Here is a 22,528-nt window from a genome sequence, read left to right as displayed (position 1 = left end):
CACTCGTATGGCGCCTAAAGTCTGCTAAATCAGTTTGGGTGTTGCGTATTTGTTGTGACAACGTGCCGAGTTGCCCCACTATAAGGTCTAGAGTAGCTTGCATGTGTTCCGGGTCCATGGGTGAAGGTTAGGGGTCGCTAGGGGAGGTATTGGGGTGGTGGACAGCACCTAGACACTAAGTTAGGAGGTTCCTAGAGCTTCTATAAGTTGCTGGTTGGCTGTGGACAGCAACTTACAACAAGGAGTTAAGTTGTCTAAAAGTTACGGGTAGGTTTATTTCACTGGACAGCAACTTTGGACAGCTTTCGGGTCACTTAGATGTCTCTGAAAAGTGCAGGAACTGCTCTGGACAGCAGTGATTTCAGGTGTGGTAAGTACTCTAAGTGGTTGGGTGAGATGTAACGGAAAAGACAGCACCTACATGAAGTAAACTGCTTGCATACTACGATGAAAACATGCAGGGAATTACTGGACAGCACACAAAAACAGGAATTAAAGCTATCTAAATGATGCTATGTATGCAAACACCTAAAGACAAATTGAAATAAATTCCTAGGATGCATCTAGCATAAGTAAAGCATGCTAACCATGATCTGATACCACAAATGATGTGAAACCACATACGGTGAATTAAGAATTGCACTTAAGAAATTAATAGAAGCAATGACTTTTAGCTTGCTACCAAAACTCTTTGTTTACTCAAGTTGAGTTTAAGAGTAAGACATAGGTAGATTAGGCAATGACAATAAATTACATGTAGAGAGTTGAGGAGCCTCACAAAATAACACCAAAATTGAAATAATGCAAATAGCTAGAAATAATCAAAAGCCCCAAATTTAACATCTAGATCATTCACCTTGAAGTCCTTCGCTCATTTTGAAAGTGGTGGCTAGCGGAGAAAAATTGTAAGTAGACTTAGCGATGCCACTAGTAGACAGGTGATCTTGAGAGGACTCGTTTTCTGGGAAGGAAGCCGGGTTCGGAGGAGCGGGTTGTCACTACCCAACCCGACCGGGACGGATCCCGCTCGCATCGGGTCGTGGGGCTTGAACATTCAGACTGACTGAACTGATTCCAGGATCTGACTTTGGAATTTGTTTCAGAACTTTCTTCCAAACATATAGACAAAAACAGACGCGCAGAGCTACTATAAACATCAAATGCAGCGGAACAGATCATCTATCCTTTTTCTTCCTCAAAAGAATCATGTACAAATACAGCTCATGGCTTTTAGACAGAAAGAAAAGCAGAACAGAAAAGCCATGACTGTACAAAAATCAAAAGGGCAAAAATACATATACGGAATCAGACTCTGAACTTCTATTCCTGGACTTCCTTCCCCTTCCCAGAACCTGAAAACCACGCAGAAAACAAGGATGAGCTACAACAGCTCAGCAAGACAACAAACCTCCAATCAAAATCCTCAGAGTCCACATCAAACACATCAGACATAAATCCAAATAGAAATTGGAACACAATCGTATATCAAATCAGAACAGAATCAGAATCGTACAGATCAAATCAAATCAGAACAGAACATAAATACATCACATCAGAACTGACAGAATCGTACCAAAATCGGAAATCAGATTAAATCATATCAGATCAGCATTCATATCAGAACAGACAGAATCGTACAGAAAATCAGTATCGGATCGTATCAGAATAGATCAGAACAGAACTGAAGCGTGTCAGAATCGGATCAGAATCATAATCATACAAATCAAATCAAATTATATCATACGAAAATCGAAAATCATATCATTTCAGAACAGATCAAAAGACAGAACAGATTCCCTGACACTGACAGAATCTCAACGGATTCTTGATGTAGACAAGGGGGTGGGTCAACACAAGTTGAGTTTTTCTTGTAATTTCTTGCCTTGTGTCTTTTCATCTTCCCCCTCTCCTTCTCTTCATTATCTTGTCCTTTCATCTTCCATCTTGTCTTTTGGGCTGCTTGTTGGTTTCATATGGGCCTTGGCTAATTTCGGTTTTGAGCTTTAGTTGTTGAATTTTTAGTTGGTGCAAGCTCATTAATATCTAGTAGAAGTGTAGCTCATTATGAGCTAATGTTTAGCTCTAAAGTTGGAGAAGTGTGCAAGCTATATGGTGAGTGGAACTTGTCTTTTCCTCTTCTTCTTTACCTCTTGAGCTGCTGCCTTTTTCCTTCATTTATTTGCTGGATTGCCGTGGCCTTTATACCCCTTTTAAATGCTGCACCGTGGCTTTCCCTTGAAAACTACTATGACGTTTGGGGTTTCTCTGTGCTGATGCTGTGGCCTTTTTTTCCATTTAAATAATGCCTTGGTATTCCGTGGCTTTTTCTTGATATTGGCTCTACCGTTTGGAATTCTCTGTTGTTGATATTACCGTTGCTTTATATGGTTTGCTGCTGTTGGTTTTCCTATGCTGGAAACCGAAAGTCTGCCCTGAGTCCTGTGCTGGATATTTATGGCTGTTTGGGCTGTTTAGTTACCCTCTTTTGCCTATATAAATGAGATGATGTTGTAAGTGTTATAAGTGAATGATAAGTTATTTTTGGAGATAAAACCTGCGGGTTTGTTGTTTGGAAAAGCTTGCGAGCTTTGTCCATTCCCTCTTCCACCTCCTTCGGAAATCCTGCGGGCTCTTTCCAATCTTCGTCTCGTCTCCTAATCTCTTTCTTCTCTCCATAGTAACCATTCCATTGTATCCTTCTTCTCAAAGTCAGCAAGTTTAGGGTGTCTTTTTTTTGTTGTCATTTTGTTTGAGTTGTTTGTAAGAGTCAAGGGTTGTAATGTCATCTTATGTTGAAAGTCAAGCTTGTAAGTCTTTTCTTTATATGATATAAAAAGTGTCTTTTGAGTATTTTTATGCCTTTATTTTGTTCTTAGAAAGAGCTTCTTTTTGTGATCAAAAATTTGGGTCCCTCTCCCAAATTTTTGATTGCATCACATTACTAGCATGCTAAACCATGTTTTCTCAAAGCCAGAAATTCTTGGGCTCATTTGAATTTAAACTTGACAATTTTACTTCAGCACCGTCATGCAAGCACTTGTCTTTGGGACAAAAAGAAGACGATTGTCTTTTCATGGTTTCTATTTGTGATTTATTGAGAGTTTTGAATCATTTTTCTAATCTATTAACCAAAATTTTTTTCTTATCTCCTACTACGTACCTTTATTTAAGTCATCTCTGTTACGCCTGGTTAAGAAGCATTATTTGTCACACTCCAGTATATATATTGAAAGAATCACATTTGTCTTTCATTTTAACAATTCAACTAGTGCTTACTAATGAATAATGAAAAAAAAAAAAAACATGATTGTATTTTTGTCTTATCCGGAGTCTGATATCATAGGATCCTTATCCTTTCCTGAAAACATATAAAACTACGTAATGAGCACATACCCCAACAAGTAACTAAAATATTATAATTGAAATTAATGCAAGATAACATAGAACAATATGTTATAAATCATATAAATAAATAAATGCATCAATGTCTATACTGATTATCTGTATCAATTTATCCTTCTATAGTTCATCGCATCTCAATCTATCACACATCAGTCACAGTATCAATAACAATCAACAGTATTAATTGCCAGTGACAATATTAGAATTATGATCAATAACATTAAAAAGTATTAATGACAGTAACAATTATTAGTGTCATTCACAATATCAATTAGTGTTTGTGACAGTGTCGGTATCAGTATTCAGATATTCAATAATTGTATCTTGAGAGTATCTTGCTCCTGCTCCTATGACTCCCAATCAGTCACCCTTTATAACTCTCAATTAATGTACTCCTTATAACTCCCCTTAAATCATGTGAATCAGTCACCCCCGACTCTTTATAACTCCCAATTAATCGCCAACTCCTTATGACTCCTAATCAGTGAATCACGTGGATTAGTAGGGTATCACATGAAGTTATCATATCTGATATCATTCAGTACTTCATTTAAAATGCATTAAAATCATATCAAATCATTTAGAATGATCAAATATATAATATATCCAAATTTACATGGTGAAAGCTTATGAAATAAGGAGAATGTATTTTTGGTAGATTTAAGAGAAAATCCCTAGAAAAATCAAAATTATTGAACACAAAAGTAAGAGATTAGTCACTATGAATAGAATAAAATTTGTAATTGGAATGACTGACAAATATGATCCAAAGGCTTTTCTCTCTCCTCTATCTTCTTCTCCTCTTTCAATTCCTTTTTGGCCAAGCGATCAAGTGAAGGAGTCGGTGGGGTGAGACATATATATATATATATATATATATATATATTATTCATAGCCTAGCACCGCAACGCTCATCAGATTAGCGCCAAAACGCTCAACTTCAGAATTTTCATATTTTTCAAGAAAATTTATTTCATATATTTGAGTTATTAAATGTATCTATTAAATAATCGCAATTGGGTCAAATTTGATGCGAATTATGATATTAACCCCCTAAAGTAGGTCTTGTTGTCTGCATCATAACCAAGTTTGTTCATGTAGTGCGTTATGTTACTTTGTAATTTTTTTGGGACAAGAAAATTATCTTCCTTTCCTATTGATTTTGCACCTTTAATTTGCTCCCTCATCTGTGACAGCTGAAGAAAAGATTGATTGCGAAGCTTTCTCCTTTTCCCAGAATAATCACATCATTGGAAGCCTTTTCTTCTTCCCAACCCTCATTAATCTCCCCTATTGCTGTCCACTCTCCTCTCCATTCATTCCCAATTGCCCACTCCCACCCACTTATTTACTTCCAAGTAGCTGCCCCTTTTTTCCTTCCTCCATGGAGGGCTGTGATCCCAATTTGGATCATGGCTTCGTCTTTGATGATCAAGGCCTAGTGGATATGCTTCATTATTCTTTCTTCGACACCGACTTTGGGAAAACGACCATTCCATCAAGGAATACATGGATCAGATTCTCGTCTCCCTTGCAACCGCCATCTATCAGCGTTGACCTCCCATTCAGTGGCAACTCTCCTTCCGGCCGCCTGTCACCTCTTTCCTGAGTTAACTCTTCCTTGAACAAAACTTTATGTGCATGCTCTTCTTAGTGGCATCATTAATATTGTGTCAAATTTTCTCCCGCTGAAATTCTCAAAGAGTGTGAGTAAGAGAATTTCATTGTGATTGTTCTAGTTGTTAATTGTGGGAATTCATTTATTGTCTTTTTGTTGTTATTTTATTATTCTCCTACTCTATTCGTAACCGCATGCTATTGCTTGATCACCAACGAAGAAAATCCTAAAATCAGCTCTTGTGAAATGTAAAATTTTATAATTGGTAAGCTTGTCAATCACTTATTAATCCTAAGCAATTCCCGCACCTAACATATGTTTCACATTAATAACTCTCCCTGCTTCATTTCCAATAAACCTTGTTCTTGGTTGTATTTCATTGAGCTTTCCTAATTACAAACATGTTGATTGCAACAGTAAATCAACTCGCAGTATTGGACTACTTTCTTATACCTTCCTAAGGCAAACGGGATGTGATGACATAGTGGTCCCTGTGGTAAGATTGACTATAGAATGTTGTTCCTTTTTTTTTTAATGACGGTTTTATTTATGCGTAAGTATAAAGAAATAAATCAGATTAACTTTCATGTGACAATTTTCTTTTATGCCGTCCTTTTTGTTATAATTGCAGGTAGATTATGAGTTTAATTCTGCAACAGGTGCATGGGTTCATCTACTTCGCATTAATGAAAAGAATTTCTCTTCAAACTTGACCACACTTTTGAAATGGTCTCCTTTTGATACAGAAGTTGAACTGTTGAAGCAGGTATGTTGTAAATTACGTATTTCTTAACAATTATGTATTTTGAAAGCTATTCTGTTTTCATTGCATATCTGATAGTTAAATGAGCCATGAACTGCTTGTGATTGATAATCTCGATATATTTTGTTGGCATATTAACCTTCAGAACAAGCAAAGCAAGTGTCCTCTGTTTAGGAATGGCATAAAGTGTCGAATGGAGAGAAAATATTTTTTGAAAATATTTTTTTCAAGGGTTAGCATGAAAAGCACACCCTGGGTATGAGTGGTAACTGATGTCGGCAAGAGGAGGGTCAAAACAAGTTGGGATTTAATTTTGTAAGTTTCTTCTTGAGTCAGCTCATTAATGAGCTTCTACTTATGTTTCAGCTCATAATTTGGCTTTATTAGGTTCATTCCCCTTTATTGGCATTTGGTTCTTCCCCCTGGGCTGCCTCTTCGCCTTCTTGTGTCTCCTTGGTTTCTTCCTTGTGAATAAAGGCTGTGCTGGTTGCCTTTTCGGTTTTCTCCTAGCTACTTTCCCGTGATTCCTTCAACCCATTTCTTGGCTGGCTCTTTGGGTCCCGTTTTAGCTGTGTTCTTGTGGCTTCTTGGCTGGGTTTCCATGGCTTCCTGGCTGGGTTTCCCGTGGCTTCTCCTCCCTGTTTCCTGTGCAGTTTTTGGTTGCTGTTTTGTAATAAATGCTAGTTGTTTGGGATCTGTTTTTGGATAGAATTTGGACAGCCTTTTGTCCTTCCTCTTCCCCTTGATTGATTTAAATGGGGTTTTGGGTGGCTGTTTAGCTGCCCCTTTTATCATATATATATATGATGTTTTGTACATAAAAAGGATGATATGTGAGTGATTTTTAGAGCCTAAACCTGTGGGTTTTGTCGTGGAAAAACTCGAGAGCTTGTTCCATTCCTCTCTTCTTCTAGGAAAGCTTGCGAGCTTCTCCTTCTTCATCTCGGCTTCAAATCTCTTTCTTCTCTCTGCAAGATCGACTCCACTTGTATCATTCTTCTCAATCAAGCAAAGAAGAGCTCCTTTAGGTGTTTTGATTTTGTGTCAAAGTTTGTAAGAGTCTTTTATTATAAAAAGTTGTATTGTTTCTTATTTTGTCTATTTTGTGTTCTTTGGTGCATTTTCTTTATCCTAGGAAGCGTGTGTTCTTGCTTGTAAAAATTTGGGGTTTTTTTTTCAAATTTTTGCTTGCATCAATTTGATATCAGAGCTTAGGTTTGTGTCTTCCTAGGTCTCTCTTTTTGTGTCTTTGTTTTAAGTGTTTAAATATGGAAAATAAAGAACAGCCAAGTAATCCAGTGGACAATCTTTCAACAATAAAATGGATGCCTCATCATGAAGATTCTTCAGATCCTCTACAGTTTGAGCTTTTAAAGATTCAAGAACAACTGCAATTATGTGATGAGAGATTCGAGTCTAAGAGGCGATCACTTCTAGCAGAATTTGAACGAGAAATGAAAGCCATCAAACGAAAGTATGACATTCTAATCCAAGAGTTTGAAATGCCGGATCTCCAAAATTTTGAAGACAACTCATCAGGAGATGAATATTTTCAACCGGAGGAGAATTTATGTAGACAAAGGGGGTGGGGGTCAAAACAAGTTGGGTGTTATTTTTGATGAGCTTTGATTTCCTCTACTAAAAATCAGCTCATAAATGCTTTCACACTACTTTAATCAGCTCATAATTTGGCTTTTATTAGGTTCATTCCCACTTGCCTTTGACTCTTTGGTTTCCCCATTCATGTTTCTTCCCATTATTGTGCCTCCTTGGTTCTTCTTCCTCCCCCCCCCCACCCATGGCCGGTTCTCTTCCCCTTGCTGTGCCGATTGCTCTCTGTTACCTGGCTGCCCGTTGGGATTTCCTTTTGCCGGTTCTGTTTCCTGCTGCCTGTTGGGATTCTCTGCTTGCCGGTTCTGTCCCTGGCTGTGTTTCCCGTGGCTTGCTGGCTGACTTTCCTGTGACCTTCCTGTTTTCTGTGCAGTATTTGTGGGCTATTTGTGGTGTCTTTTGGCATTCCTCTTCCCCTTAGTTAATTAGTTTTAAATGAAGTTTTAGGTGGCTGTTTGACTCCCCTTTTGTGCCTATATATAGATAGTTTGTGGCTGTTTTAAAAGGTTGGTTGTAAAGGGTTATAATGTTATTTTTGGGAGCCTAAACCTGCGAGTTTCGTCGTGGAAAAGCTCGAGAGCTTGTTCCATTCCTCTCTTCTTCTAGGAAAGCTTGCGAGCTTCTCCTTCTTTTCTCGGCTTCTAACCCATTTCTTCTATCTGCAAGTGACCACCCCACCTGTATCCTTCTTCTCAATCTAGCAAAGAAGAGTTAATTTAGGTGTTTTTGATTTTGTGTCTAAGTTTGTAAGAGTCTTTTATTATAAAAAGTTGTATTGTTTCTTATTTTGTCTATTTTGTGTTCTTTGGTGTATTTTCTTTATCCTAGGAAGCGTGTGTTTTGCTCGCAAAAATTTGTGGCTTTTCCCAAATTTTTTCTTGCATCAATTTGGTATCAGAGCTTTAGGTTGTGTGTCTTCCTAGTTTTTTTCGTGTTTCTTTTAAGTGTTTAAGAAAAATGGGAAAAACCAAAAATATTGAACCAGTGGTGGAAGAAAATCAACCAGAAGATCGTGAAGTCCAAATTCCAATAAATAGATGGGTTTCAACGGAAGTAAGTTCAACAGATCCTTTGCAGAATGAGCTATACAAGCTTCAAACAAAAATGCAACTGTGTACAAAAAATTACATGAAGAAAAAGAAACTGTTGCAAGCCCAATTTTTGCAAGAGCAAGAAATTATTTTGAAGAAGTACGCGGATAAAGTTCAAGAACTTGATGCGTCTCCTTCGTCTCATCCGGATAAATATAAAGCTTCCTCATCAGGAGATGAGCTTCTTCAACCGGGGGAGAATTGATGTAGGCAAAGGGAGGGTCTAATCAACTTGGGTTCCTTTTGTCCTTGAGTTGCTTGCATCAGTAACTAAGAATCATTATGAATATTTATGGTACAACAAAAAATTACCACAGCAAAAGTCAGCGGGCATCATTCAGTCTTTGCAAAGTTTGTATGATAAATGCATGGTCTTTTTTTTCAACATGGCTATGTGTACTTGTCATTTACTTATAATGAAGATAGGATTTTTAACATGTAATTCGTTTTTTGTTTTTATCATAATTTTTGTATGCTTGATATGTTTTTTTAGATTAAAAGGATGACGAAAAATGAAAAAACCAAGCAATATCCTTCGCCCTTGGTCAAGTCTTGATGTTTTATATTACTGGCCTTCAAATATAGCACTTTATTCTACCAAATCATTCGCTAGTGTGCTCATTTTGCATTGATATATTTAGCATCCTGAAGGGGGGAAAATAGTGGAATATATTAGCTTCTATTTTATTGTTCTGCTCATTTCCCCTTTTCTTTAGTTTCTAGTGACTTAGAGGGTTGGAGTGTAGAAGAGTAGATTCAATGATTCATAGATGTGTATGCTTGCAAGATGCTTGCTTTATCATTATCATCAACATTATCAATAGTTTTATGCCATCCATTTATGGATCATTATTCTTCATTTTAAGTATTGTATATGATGCTGCTACTTAATTAATGCAAGCATTTATTCTGACTAGTCAATTTATTTTTCGTTCACCCTTTTTTGAGCTTATGTCTTTGATGCGGGCCACCGCCGACCACCGCCGACGCCGACCGGCAGAGGGAGGGCCGGCGACCCCGCGGCGCGCGGTCGGACTGCGCCGTTCGACCCGCTGAAGCGGGGAACGCGGGATGGGGACGCGGGGCGGAACGCCGAGCGGGACACGCCGAGCGGCTTGAGCGGAACCGGTCCATTTCTGGACCGGTTTGGCTCAAGTCTAGCTTGAACCGGGCGGTTCAACTTGGGCAGCCCACTAGTGGGTATGGTGGGGTCTTTTGCTTGCTATATGTAGGGATTAAGGGGGGATTTCTAGGGCATGAAAGATTGAAGTTTTCTCTTAGCCTCTTAGTTCTTTCTCTTGCTTTTTCTAGGGTTTGTAGTGGGAGACCTTGTCCTTCTCGAAGTGGACAACTTGTATCTTGTTTCTCTTGGATTTTGAATGCAAATTTTCTTGTTCTTCCTCTCATCTCTCTTGTGTTGATTTTTGTCGTGGATTTGGAAGAGAAATTCCTTCTTTGGAAGAGCATTAGGGCAAATCCTAACTTGGGAACCCTAAGGCGTATCAGTCTTTTATGTTGATACCATCTACCTACCTTATTTGTCATATTCTTTACTTCATTAATATTCTGAAAACACTTAAATCCTTTTTATGCAACATTTTCTTCAGTAGATTTTGCACAATCATTTCACATGTTATCCTTGATCTCATTTTTGTCACTCATGACTAAATTGTTTCCAACTTTTTGCCTAAAACTGTGATCCATATTCCACACAACCTTATTTATGTTATTAAGCTTACAAATTAAACTTTTCAATCTTCATGTTTTTCTCTTATCATTTCATACTCTTGAAGCATATCTTCATTTTAACAATCCTGTTTCAATGTTACAAGTTATAATTTTCCTATATTCTCATTCTTTTGTACAACAGAGCCAAGATATTGAATCCTATCACCTCTTAGGTATTATTTCCTCTTCCATTTTTTTTGATTGATCATACTCACTTCCATTGAAATTGTAGACAGTACTTCATATCACCATGCTGTTTCGTAATAAATTTGTTTGATCTTTTGAGTTCTAATCTATCACATTTAACAGTTTTTATTTGGGATTTTTACATACATAACATTTAAAAAATTCTTATTTACTTATCTAACACCTAAACTTGCCTATTTACACACCTAACACCTAAAACTTAATTGGCTTTCTAATATATCATTCTGTCTTCCTCTCCGTTAAAACCCGCCCGTTCGTGCACGAAACTCATCTTCCTGTTCGTGAAAATCATCCGTTTGTTCCCTCTTTGCCTTCAGCCACCTTCATCCGAACATCTGAAGTGCAAAATGATGAATTCAGTTCTTCAAGAGGATTGGGACCGGAGTAGTCTACACCTGCATCAAGCACCTCTTACAATCCATTCCCAAAAACTTTTCCACACACTTCCAACACACAAACACTTGAATCTGCATCCATTGAAACAACCTATACCTCCATAGGATTGCTAGCAGGCAATGCTTCACCGGACAGGGAGATATATGTGCCAGTCAATCTGCATTCAATCTCACGTTCCTTCTTCATCACTTCAACCTCCATCAATGACAATAAATCAGTGAATTTCAGATTATGGACCATCTTCATCCCAGACTTCAAATTCCTTCCTTCCTCAGACATAGTAGAAGAATCTCTGAATTTAATTCCATCGGCTTTACTCATCACATTACCGCACTTGCTCATCTAATGCACCCGCCTTGAAACCAGATTGCGAAATTTCTCATCACCTTGACGATCAGCAGAATCGGCGACCATGAACTTCATCACCGCCTGCACCTTACCCTTTGATTTGCCTGAAATGAGCATGCAGGGAGAACGATCACCAACTTTCTTTGAACCGCCGCCTATCAACATCACCATTACCAGTAGCTCTGTCACCTTCACCCCTACCATTTGCAAACCTTCTCTGTCAAGAAACCGCTAGTGAGAGAAAAAAAATGGGAAACTGAAGTGTTGCTTGATACTCGACTATTGGCGAACGGTTTTCACGAACAAGAGGAGATGGGAGAGGTCCTGGGGTTCGGTTCTTGTGTGCAAATGAGAGTGTGAGGGCGCACGTGGACGGAGATGAGTATCGGTGTTCGACAGAATGGAGAAGATGAGCAAACGCCGAAGGAGTTGCTTAGACAAGAGGCATGGAAGATGAGTTTCGCGCGCTAGGCATCGGGTGTGTTTTGACGGAGAGGAAGACGGAATGATATATTAGAAAGCCAATTAAGTTTTAGGTGGTAGGTGTGTAAATAGGCAAGTTTAGGTGTTAGATAAGTAAATACGAAATTTTTAAGTGTTATATATGTAAAAATCTTTTTTTTATAGTACTGACAACTTCTCTCTTATCTTAGGCCATTTTCTCTTTTCACTGGTTTCTTTGTGCATCTATGGTAAACATTCATGACACCTTTATGTAGTGTGATTAAATTTTCTCTTTGACTTATCTTATGATTTTTAAAGGAACATTTTTCCTTTGAGCTTGGAAATATTTTAATTATGATTTAGTAGAACCACTTTTAAAGTCATTAAATGTTATTTTCATTACATGTTTGCTATTGCTGTGTCACGTGCTATAGCAAAATCAAAAGATAGAGTGGTCTAAGCACAAACATGAATTTTCCTTTTTTCTGAACCATTTTAAGTTGAAGTCCCGATATTATGTTGCCCTTGACAAATTATTATTATTTTTCCTCTTTCCAGTTTTAATTGACATGATTTGTTACATGTGCATGCCTGAAGATGTGAAACAAAGAGATATATTTGGTCATCCCTCAAATTTGATGCCATATATGCTGGTTTACAGCAAATTAGCCATTTTATTAAGATTCGAAATATTTGAAACCTTGCCAGATTCTACTTCCCTTAAATAGATAAACATATATGCAGAATGCAGCTGCCCTCTTTGCTAAATTGGAATAATACATATTTTTCTTGGCTAATCTAGCGAAGCACTCTTTCCAACTAAAAGTTTTGTAATATTTTCTGCAGAAATGTAAATTTTTGTTTTGGTGTAGGTTCTGACATGATAGGCGGCTCTAAGGGCTTGGGAAGCCCCAAAGCAGGCATTTTTAACTTTTCCAATGAATAACTGAAAAATGCATTATGACATCTTGTAAAGTCAATTTATCCAAGTTTCTTTTTTTGTCTACGTGACATTGCCTTAATCTAGTGTAATGCATTGTTATAATGCTCCTGGTAGAATATATGGAAAGGTTTATCTGAATGGTATGAGTATGCAATCTGTGCATTATTATTACAGAGTTGATGGTCTTGTTAGGCTTTATGCTTAAGAGTTTGTCTATCAGCCTGCTAGCCATGCTTAGTTTCACTTGGAGAAATCTCTTTTCCTGGAAGCTAGTAATGTTTGCATCATAATGATATTGAAGAAATTTAGCATGGAAAGTACATTAGTGTCTGCTTCATGTGTTCTTGATTTAGACATTTGGTAGCACATCTCATAAAGAAATTTATGTATTGTCAAGTTTTTAACATGTGATGTGGTTTGTGGTACTCTGATTGTTGATAAGCAGATCTAGTTTCCGCATGCTGTTTAAAGTCGTGATTCAGCATTACCTTAATTGCTCATGTTATCTTGGTTTTTGATTACTTTTTGATGAGGACATTAGTCAGAGATTCCGACATGTGTACCATCGACGGAATTGTAGATCAACAGCTACGATTCAGAGTCTTTACTTTTGATGTATTTTATGTTTTATTTATTTTGCATTTCAGTTTTCCTAGTTTACTCCTATGGATAGTGAGTTATTATTGTAAACCCTAAGGGCATTTGAATCTTTCTTCTTTTCTTTATTATTGAGACCTGTATATAGCGGTCTTGTGCTTTGTAAGAGGTTAAAGAATGATGAAATAAAATTTCAGCTTTGTCTTCTTCTTGTGTGTGCACTTGAGAGAGGAGAAGCCTAGGAGAGGCTCAAACGAAGTACCCAACAGCCCCTTCGGGTGAGCTCTTGGTTTTCCCTCAAAATTTCTTTTTCTCCTTCTTTCCCCTGCCACCCGAACCCCTCTCTTCCCCCTCCGGTCGGCCCACCCCAACCCCTCTAATTTCACACTAACGCCACATCCAAGACCCCTCCACCCGCCGGCCCAAACTCCCCTTCCCTTCTCCTACCCGACGCCATCCCCTTCCCAATGCCGCCGGCCCACCCCCATATCCACCTCACTTAATGATGATTTCAATCATCATAATTGCTTTCCTAAATTAACTCAAGCAAAAAAGGAAAGGAATTAATATTATTTGAAATTCAAATTTGAATTTTAAATACTTTTCTTATTTACAAATTCTAAATTAGGAAAGTGCATAAATCTAAGTCTAATTTAATTTTAAATTAGATTTGATTTATTATTCCCCTTCCTAAATTACATAATTCGTTTTGGAAGCTTTTATATCCCTCCCCAAACTCCCTCTCCCTCTTTAGATGCCGCCGGCCCTCTCTCTTACTATTGCTTTCTCTCTCTACTTCAATTCCCTAATTCTAATGTGAATTTCAAATTAAATTTTAAATTCAATTCCCTCCCAAATTACTTAAATTTGAAATTAATTTCAGAGTTATTCATAATCCCATCACCCAAACCCCAAACCTAACTTAGCCCACAAGCCTCCCCTCTCTCCTTGGTCGCCCCTCTCCTCTCCCCTTGTCTCTTGGAAAACCTAAATCTTTCATGAGTTTAAAGCCAAGAGGAGAAGACAAACTCCCTCCTCCTATCTACCATTAGTGTATGACTGACATTGAGGTCAATCACAGATTCGCATACAACGCTCAAGGAGAAATCGACATCTTGCTATCTCCTTTCTTTGATCCAGACTGGGCATACGAGGATTCAGTGGAAAGCCACTTGAATCAGATACTTTTTCATCTCGCCGAGACGATTGACGAGCAACGACCAACAGGACATTGACAAATCGTCGTCCGACCATCAACTTCCCTCCTCTGGCTACTTCTCCGGCAGACAATACCTATGCGTCACTTGTCTTGTGGTGGCATCACCAGGGTTGCTTCTACCCTTTCTCCGTTAAACCCCAATCTCAAGAACGAGAGTGAGGGAACTCAGGGTGAACACTTCTCGTTGTTACGCCGTGGATTTTTGTTTCATTGCCATTAGTTTTACTTTCTTATTTTGTTGTTACTTGCAAGTATCTTATTAATCTCATTTGTATTCACTTGCTATTTTCTAACGAAAGTTTCTAAGAATCTAACTTGGTGAAACATAAGTTTACGATTAGCAAAGTTAAAGTTCAAATTATTATTAATTTTCAAAAGCAATTTGATGAGGACATCGACAGATACTACCGACATGTTTATCGACGAAGGAATCGCAGATCTACGGCCACGAGTCAACGCCTCTACTTTTGATTCATATTTCATGATGTGTGATGTAAAACATAATTGCATGGATGAATTGCTTTAAGGAATTTGCACACGTAAGATTTCTTGAACAAAGAATTATACCTTAATGTTGAATTTAAACGGCGCAATAAAACACTAAGAGCGGTAAAACAAGCTTAGGCCGAATCGCGTGCATAAAAGTTAAGATCAGAAAACAATCAAGTTAATCTAACATTGCATGCATGCTTGGTTTTCAACCATAAATCCCAATGCTAACAATAAGACTAGTCACTACAAGGAAATCCCTCACTCAACTTATCTAGTTAGAAGGGTTTAGCAGAGAGTGACGAGAATCTTCATGAATCATTTATAAACCACAATTGAAAAGTGACTAAGAGATTTAAGGATTTGGGGGAGAGTTTACCCAAATAATCAGAGAATACGAAGCTTCCAGTTTGATCACCAAGGCACTGGATGAAGAGCAATCAGCAACGTCAAGGCTTGGACACGGGGGGGGAGAGGCTTGGGAAGAAGTAGAGCATCAAGATTATGCTGCTGTAATTCACGACAACATCCAGGAATCGGATTCCCCTACAGGTAAGAGACGTAGGGGGGGAGAGGCTTGGGAAGGGGACATCTATGGCTGCAGGGAAACAAAGTATTTCCATCCCAGAACTCTTCGTCAGGGCTGAAATTCAAATCCAATAGGAATTAATTGGATTCAATTAAGGAGTTGATTGGGAGGTCATTATGGGAAAGAAATAAAGAAGAGGAGGGGGTTTTGTTTTCAAAACCTGAAATTAATTTCAGGATTTGAATGAAATTTGGGGGGACTAATTTGAAATTTGAATTCCAATTAATCTTGCAATTAATGGAGTAATGGGGGGAAAGGGGGCCGGCGGTTATGATGGGAGTTATGAGGGATTTAATTGGTGCTTAGGTGGCAAAGTGGAGAGAGGAGGGAGGGGCCGACCCTATGGGCGGTTGAATTTTGTGTCTAAATTCAATGTGAGTGGGGCCCATGTGGTTGAATACAATAATCCAATCAAATTCTGAATTATATTCAGATTTGATTAAATATGAAAAGTTTCCCAATTGGGTATTATCATCTAAGGAGGGATTCAAAATTCAAATTTCAAATTGAATTTCAAATATTAAACTTCCTAAATGACAAAGGAACGAATTAGGAAAGTATTGAAAGCCTATTTGAATTTGAAATTCAAATTCCAAGGATGAATTTTGGATGGCAGGCGGGTGGGGTTCCATGGGTGGTCGGCGGCTTCAGACATGGGGTCCGGCGGCCGGTGGGGGAGGAAGTGGGGCCGGACGGTAGGTGGAGGGAGCGGGATCTAGGGGCTAAAGAAAGGGGGAGGGGCGGGTGGCTAGCCGGCTGTGTGGGGGCTAGTTGGGGAGCCGGCGGGTATGGGAGAAAGAAAGAATTGGAAGAGAAAGAAGATATGAACCAAGAGCTCTCACAAAGAGGGCTGTTGGGTACTTCGATTGAGCCTCTCCTAGGCTTCACCACTCACTCTAGAACTCACAAAGAGATCCAAAACAAAAAGCTGAAATTTCATATTAATCATCATCCCCCATCCAAAAGGAGGGAGAAGGCTTAAATAGCCAAATACATGAAGGAAAATAAAAAGACACAATTGCCCCTAGGGCAATCATAAGACAAAGCCCTCAAGTGAGGGTAGAAAGGGAAAAATACAATAACAATTCAAATACATAAAATATATCAAAATAAATTGACACGATCGTAGCCGTTGATCTTCGATGTCCTCATCAATGTGTTATTTAGTTATTTGTTGTTTTCCATTTTTACCCCTTTGGGAAGTTGTTTTGTTATTGTAGCCCAGAGGGCAATTTCGTACTTTTTTCTTTTCATGAGTGGAGACCTATATATAGTGGTCTCATATGTTGTAATTTCTTTGATGAATGATAAATGAAATTTTCTTTGCTTCTTCTTCTTCTTGCATGAGAGCTAGAGAGAAGGTAGAGTGAGCTCAAGGTGAGTGAGTGCAAGGCCCACCAGTCGTTGGAAGAGTCCACGGCTCGTGGTTAGTTTACTTCTAGTTTGCTTTTGTTCTCTCATCTTCCTCTCCCCAAGTCAATCGCCGCCCCCCTTGCAACATCTCCACCACCGGAGGCTTCACATCTTCCACCACAATTCATCCTCTAGCTCTACCACATAAATCCCATCCGCCGACCTAGCCCAACCCACCACACAACCGCCCCCTTCCCTCTTGACCGTCGGCCCCATCTTCCCCCAAAATCATTATGATGATTTTAATCGTCATAATGACTCCCTAATTTGATTCTTGCAATAAAGGGTGAAGTTAGTAAATTTGAAATTCAAAATTTGAAATTAAAAAACTTTCCATATTTGCAAAATTCCAAATGGGGAAAGATTTCGAATTTGAATCCAATCCAAATTTCATTTAGAGTGGAATTATTAATTTCCCTCCTATTTGACCTCAACTTATTTGGAAAGCAATTAGTCTTCCCCTAACCCCTCTCCCTCCTTCTCAATGCCGTCAGCCACCCTTAATGGGCTCCCCATTAATTCCACTTAAATTCCCCTTCTCTCTCATTAATTTGATTTTCAAATTTCAAATTAATTCCCTCTAAATTTACTCAAAATCTGAAATTACTTTCAGATTTGAGTAAATCTCATTCTCCCCCCATCTAACCTAAATCCCCTCACCCAAGTCACCCGCCCCCTCTCTCTCTACCTTGGCCGCCCCTCTTTTTGCTCCCTCCCTTGGGAAGTTTTGGTTGCTCATAACACTTGAAGCCAATAGAAGAAGACGACGCCCTCTCCCCATCTCTTCAATGATGCATGGCCGATCCTGAGATCGACCTCGGATTCGTATTTGACGAAGAGGGAAGAACGGATATCCTTGGGTCCCCGTACTTTGACGTTTTCTTTGGCAACGACGAAACCGTTGAAGGGTACATCAACCGCATCTTGTACCAATTGACGTTGGCAATCGAAGAGCACCTTCCACCAAGTCGTTGGATCATCGTCGGCCACCCACCACCTTCCTCACCATCGGCTACCGCTCCATCAACGAAGGTCTTCGGCGCCGTCTTCCTACTGGTAATATCTTTCTTCGTATGGTTCATCTTTCTCCGCTAAAGCCTACGAGTGATTGAGTGAGAAGGCCCTTGAGGTGAACCTCTCGCTGTTAAACGTTGGATTATGTTATGTGTATTTAGCATTTACTCTTGCCTTGAACTTTGATGGAATTGTTTGGTTAATCACTATTGCACTTTTTTGGCCTAAGCAAGTTGATTAATTTAGATTCATAATCTTCTTTTATGTGCTAGTAGTAAATTTTCATGAGCAAAGCTTTATTCAATTGTCTTTCTAATTTCCAAGGTAACTCCTAGTAGTTTCACATCACAATTCTTGTTTACTTACATGTTTCACATCACTTTTAGATATGTTGAATTTCATTATTTCTTATTTATTGCATGTATAACCTACTTGTGTCAGAAAAACTTAATTTTTTTTGTTCTTGACTGAAGTGAACTTTGTACTTATTTTCTGCTTATTCAGAAATTGAAATTCACACTTGCTTTGAATTTAATGAGCAGTTTGATGACATAGGACATCATGGAACTAAAATTATCGTGTTCAATCTGTGGCACAATGATGATGGTGTTATGGAGCTTGATTTTTACACAGATTCAGAGGTTAGAGTAGCTTCCTGTTGCTATCATTGTTTTGAGATTCTTTAAAACCCGGCTCTTCTCTTTTTTGTCTTCCCTAGAATTCTCTTTCTGCTTTAAGAAAAATCTATGCATTCCCTTTTTGTTGATCTATTGCTTATTTATTTTCATTATTGTTTAATTTGTTTTATGTTATATATCTGGTGGTTTCATGACGGTTTTTTTCCTCTTTGCTATCTTTGTGTTAACTTACAAGAGATGGTTTCTTAAGTTATTTTTACTTCCTTGCATATTCTTGCAGGATATACTGATCACTGGAGGGCATGTAGAGCAAAAGAAAGTAAAGAAGTCTAACACGGAAGCTGAACTAACCCAAACAAATGTTGCAGGTCGATATCAATATTCACTCAGAGTAAGTTGAGAGACAATGCGTGACTTACCAATAGTGGTCTTCTTTTATTAATACTTCTGTTTTTCTCAATTTACAGGTATACTCATCAATCTTGTATCTGAAGTTGCCACAAAACTTCAAGATATTGTTACGTGGTGTAGAAGTTGAACCTCACCACATTGTTAAGGATTTAATGTATATCGAGTGCATTAGGTACAAACCACAAGTTGATGTAAACCAGGAGGTTTGTATAATTAGATACAATCAAAATTATTGTTGCTCTATGATATATGATTTGTACACCATTTAAAGTTTAGTTTAAGTTATCTATCCTCAAGTTCTGATGATAATATCTTTTGATGTATTTTTAATTATACTTATCTTATATTCTATATTTTGGTAGTATGAAGATTGACGTTATTACATATCCCTGCTTGGAGTATGTTTTTTTTAATTTTATTTACTACTTTCCTTTTTTTGAAAATTGCTATCACTTCTTGTATAACTATACATATGTATTTTCAAAGGAAGAAGATACATGTCTTATTTGTTGTTTTTCCTTGTACTTCACTATTCATTGTCAGCCTTTCATTGTCATATCCTCTAATTTCCAGGTGCTTGTTGAGGTATAGGCTTTTACCTGTTATACTTTAACAAAGGACCACTTGAAGCAACCCTCTTCCAAGATTCACATGTAGCTTTTTTGCCTGGAACTTCACCATTCATTTTCGGATTAGTTTTCATTTGTCACACCTAATTTTAACAAACTTAGTCTTCGTTTGGGACAGCTTTCTTGCTGCTTCTTAAAGCAGTTTTTTTAACTTTTATATTAAAAAGCTGCTTTAAGAAGCAGTAAGAAAGCCATCTCAAACGAAGCCTTAATTTCCATTACATACTCTAGTTAATGCATGTTAAAGTTTAGGATTTTGTCTTTTATTATTTTTCAACGACTATATTCCTTTCTTGCTGTGAGCTTGATGTAGTTGTATAGCGCATGAATCAATTCTGATCTTGCAGTAATGATGTTTTCCTTGCTTTTCCATAGTAAGTTTCATGTAGCCTTTGGACTTTACAAGTTGTTTTCTAATAACAACATCAAGCCTTAGCCTTTATTCCACTACGTGAAACTTTACAACATTAAGCTCTTTTCCGAGAGGGCATATTCAGAGTTGAAAGTTTCATTGCAGTGAAAATTTACTTCAGATTTTGGAAACCTAGCTGTGATGTTTTGGAGAATGTTGACCTTATAGATCATTTAAGGTGTTTTTTGTTTTGAGTTGGGCTTTGTAGTTCTTTATTTTGCAAGTCTTTTCTCAAATGTAGAAATTACAGAAACGATGAAAAACTATCAGTTCTTCAATTGTATACTCCATAAAGATAACACTGTTCCTTCTTTCTTCAGTTATCTTTTCACGACTGATTTTACAGACTGATTTTATATTTTTCTGTCTTTATTCAGGTAATTGTGGACACTACGATTGGATTCATGAATGGTGCGCCTGCTATTAATGTTCAAGGATTCAATGTCTACCACAAGAATCGCCTTATTCTGGTGATATTTTTGCATTGCCAAACTCAACCTTTTATACCTAACGTACTATATAGAAAGTCTTGTACTTTTATATGCCAGTTGTAGTCTTGGTTAAAGATTGTTATTTCTTGACTATAGTATAGTCTGTACTGCATTGCTTTCTCTCAACATAATTTCCTTGGAAATGACATAAGGGATTAGATACCACATTAAATCAAAGTTCCATTTTGATGCCCCTTCCCTAGAGACAGAGAGAGAGAGAGATGTGTTAACCCACATATCTTCATCATGAGGAAATACGAACTAAACTTGCTTTAAATCAACAATAACGCCGATCATTGGATATAACATAACACAAAATTAATTGAACACCTCAATCCCTATCAAAATCATTTAACGGGCTCCTATTTCGTGAGATAAACTCGACCAAAGTGTCCAAAGCTTCAAAGTTAATTAGAGATGATTCCTTGCACCACCAATAGGAATTTGACAAAAATGACAAATGATGGATGCGACACAACACAAAATGCTCAACCCTCATTTGTCTCACAGAATGGATAATGTTAGCGCATCCGGGAGTTGAAAATACCTAGAAAGACCTAGGTTATTGTCAAATGATGACATGATAAGAAAATGATAGAAAACAAGCGCAATGTCGTGCAAATTGGGGTTAAAATACATCTACTGCAATTAAAGTCACTAAAATGTCGCCCATTCAAAAAATATATTGTGCCAACATGTTTAGAACGTTGAAATTATCTTGGAAGGAGGCCCACATTAGGGCTGCAAGCGAACCAAACGTTCGACGAGCTATTCGTTGTTCGGTTCGATTAAAGCTCGTTTGTGATCGTTTAATTAGCTAAACAAACAAACTTGAACAAAATTTTAAATACTCGATTCTTAAATAAACAAACTTGAACACTAATGCGTTCGGCTCATTTATGTTCGCGAACAACATCATTTGAAGTTCGTGAACAAGCTCGACATTAAGGTCGATAAGAAGCTCGATAAAAGCTTGATTCGTGTTCGATTTTGAACTCGTGAATAAGCTAGATAAAAATAATTAATATTTGACTATAAAATTAATAAATATAAATAATCATTATCTTTATTACATAGACAATTGCTTTTATTATAAATTTGTTTGTTCATAGATATGTTCTTGAACGTATTTGTTTGATAGTTAAAAAAAATTCGTTATATATGTTTGTGAACAAGCTCGATAAGCATTAAACGTACGAACATGAACTGAACATGAACCGAACATGAACACTCATTAATTTAAATGAACCAAACATGAACACAAACAATAAAGCTCGAACAAACATGAACCAAACTTGAACAAGCTGATATTAAATGAACACAAACATGAACACTCACATACTCGGCTCGGCTCGGTTCGTTTGCAGCCCTAGCCCACATTGCCCTATCCAATGCATGAAAGCAAGACACAACATTTACCCGTGCGCAAGGTGATGTCACATAATTAATGGTGGCAAATGATGAATTTTGCTATTAGGAGCAATCTATGTGTCATTAAAAAAGAAAATTATTATTATTTAAAATAAATTTATTATAATTAAATTAGATCAGTTCAAATATTTTTTTAATGTGATATATATGTATATATAAAAGAAAAAATGTATAATATCAAATCATGATTAGAATGGAATCCAACTCTATACCCTTTAAGTCAGGAAACCTCGTATGCATCCGCCCATCTTTTGAGGCCTTGTTCTCTCACTCCCATCGCTTTTTGAGTAAAAATCTAAATTAAAAATTTACCTGTCCCTCTTCTCATTTGCATGCCTTTAATTGAGAACTCCTCACACCACTGCTAGCTTCTTTGTCTTGCTCTCTCAAGATCATGGGATCCATAATGAATCCAATTTACCGGCATTTCTCCCTTTCCTTTCCTCTCCAAAATCGAAGTCTTTGTGCCCTCGCACCTTCTTTGCCTCTCTAAATCCCCCCACCTTGCATGCATGATCTCCACTTCCAACTTACCGCCTGTACATAGTAGCAATCATAGTTGAACCCACCTTTGCTTGCACCTAGAACCCGCTCCCACTTGAAATTTATGGCGTCAAGAAATCAAGGAAGTTGTGAAAGGATTT

At 37.7% G+C, this 22,528-nt stretch overlaps 1 protein-coding gene across 1 annotated transcript in view; it reads left to right on the top strand.

Annotated features, from left to right (window-relative positions):
- LOC110106317 (protein MICRORCHIDIA 6-like) overlaps positions 1-22,528 on the top strand; it is a 56,578-nt gene that overhangs the window by 10,648 nt on the left and 23,402 nt on the right. The window contains exons 13-18 of the mRNA XM_028694765.1: positions 5,438-5,516; positions 5,652-5,786; positions 18,415-18,513; positions 18,791-18,901; positions 18,978-19,124; positions 20,340-20,432. Coding sequence (XP_028550598.1) covers positions 5,438-5,516; positions 5,652-5,786; positions 18,415-18,513; positions 18,791-18,901; positions 18,978-19,124; positions 20,340-20,432 — 664 coding nt within the window. The remainder of the gene's footprint in view (positions 1-5,437; positions 5,517-5,651; positions 5,787-18,414; positions 18,514-18,790; positions 18,902-18,977; positions 19,125-20,339; positions 20,433-22,528) is intronic.

Source organism: Dendrobium catenatum, unplaced genomic scaffold (genome assembly GCF_001605985.2).
Source record: "Dendrobium catenatum unplaced genomic scaffold, ASM160598v2 fragScaff_scaffold_547, whole genome shotgun sequence".
In the NCBI taxonomy this organism is placed as follows: domain Eukaryota; kingdom Viridiplantae; phylum Streptophyta; class Magnoliopsida; order Asparagales; family Orchidaceae; genus Dendrobium; species Dendrobium catenatum.
Note: the sequence above shows the minus strand (reverse complement) of the source record. Positions and strands in the feature narration are given on the sequence as shown.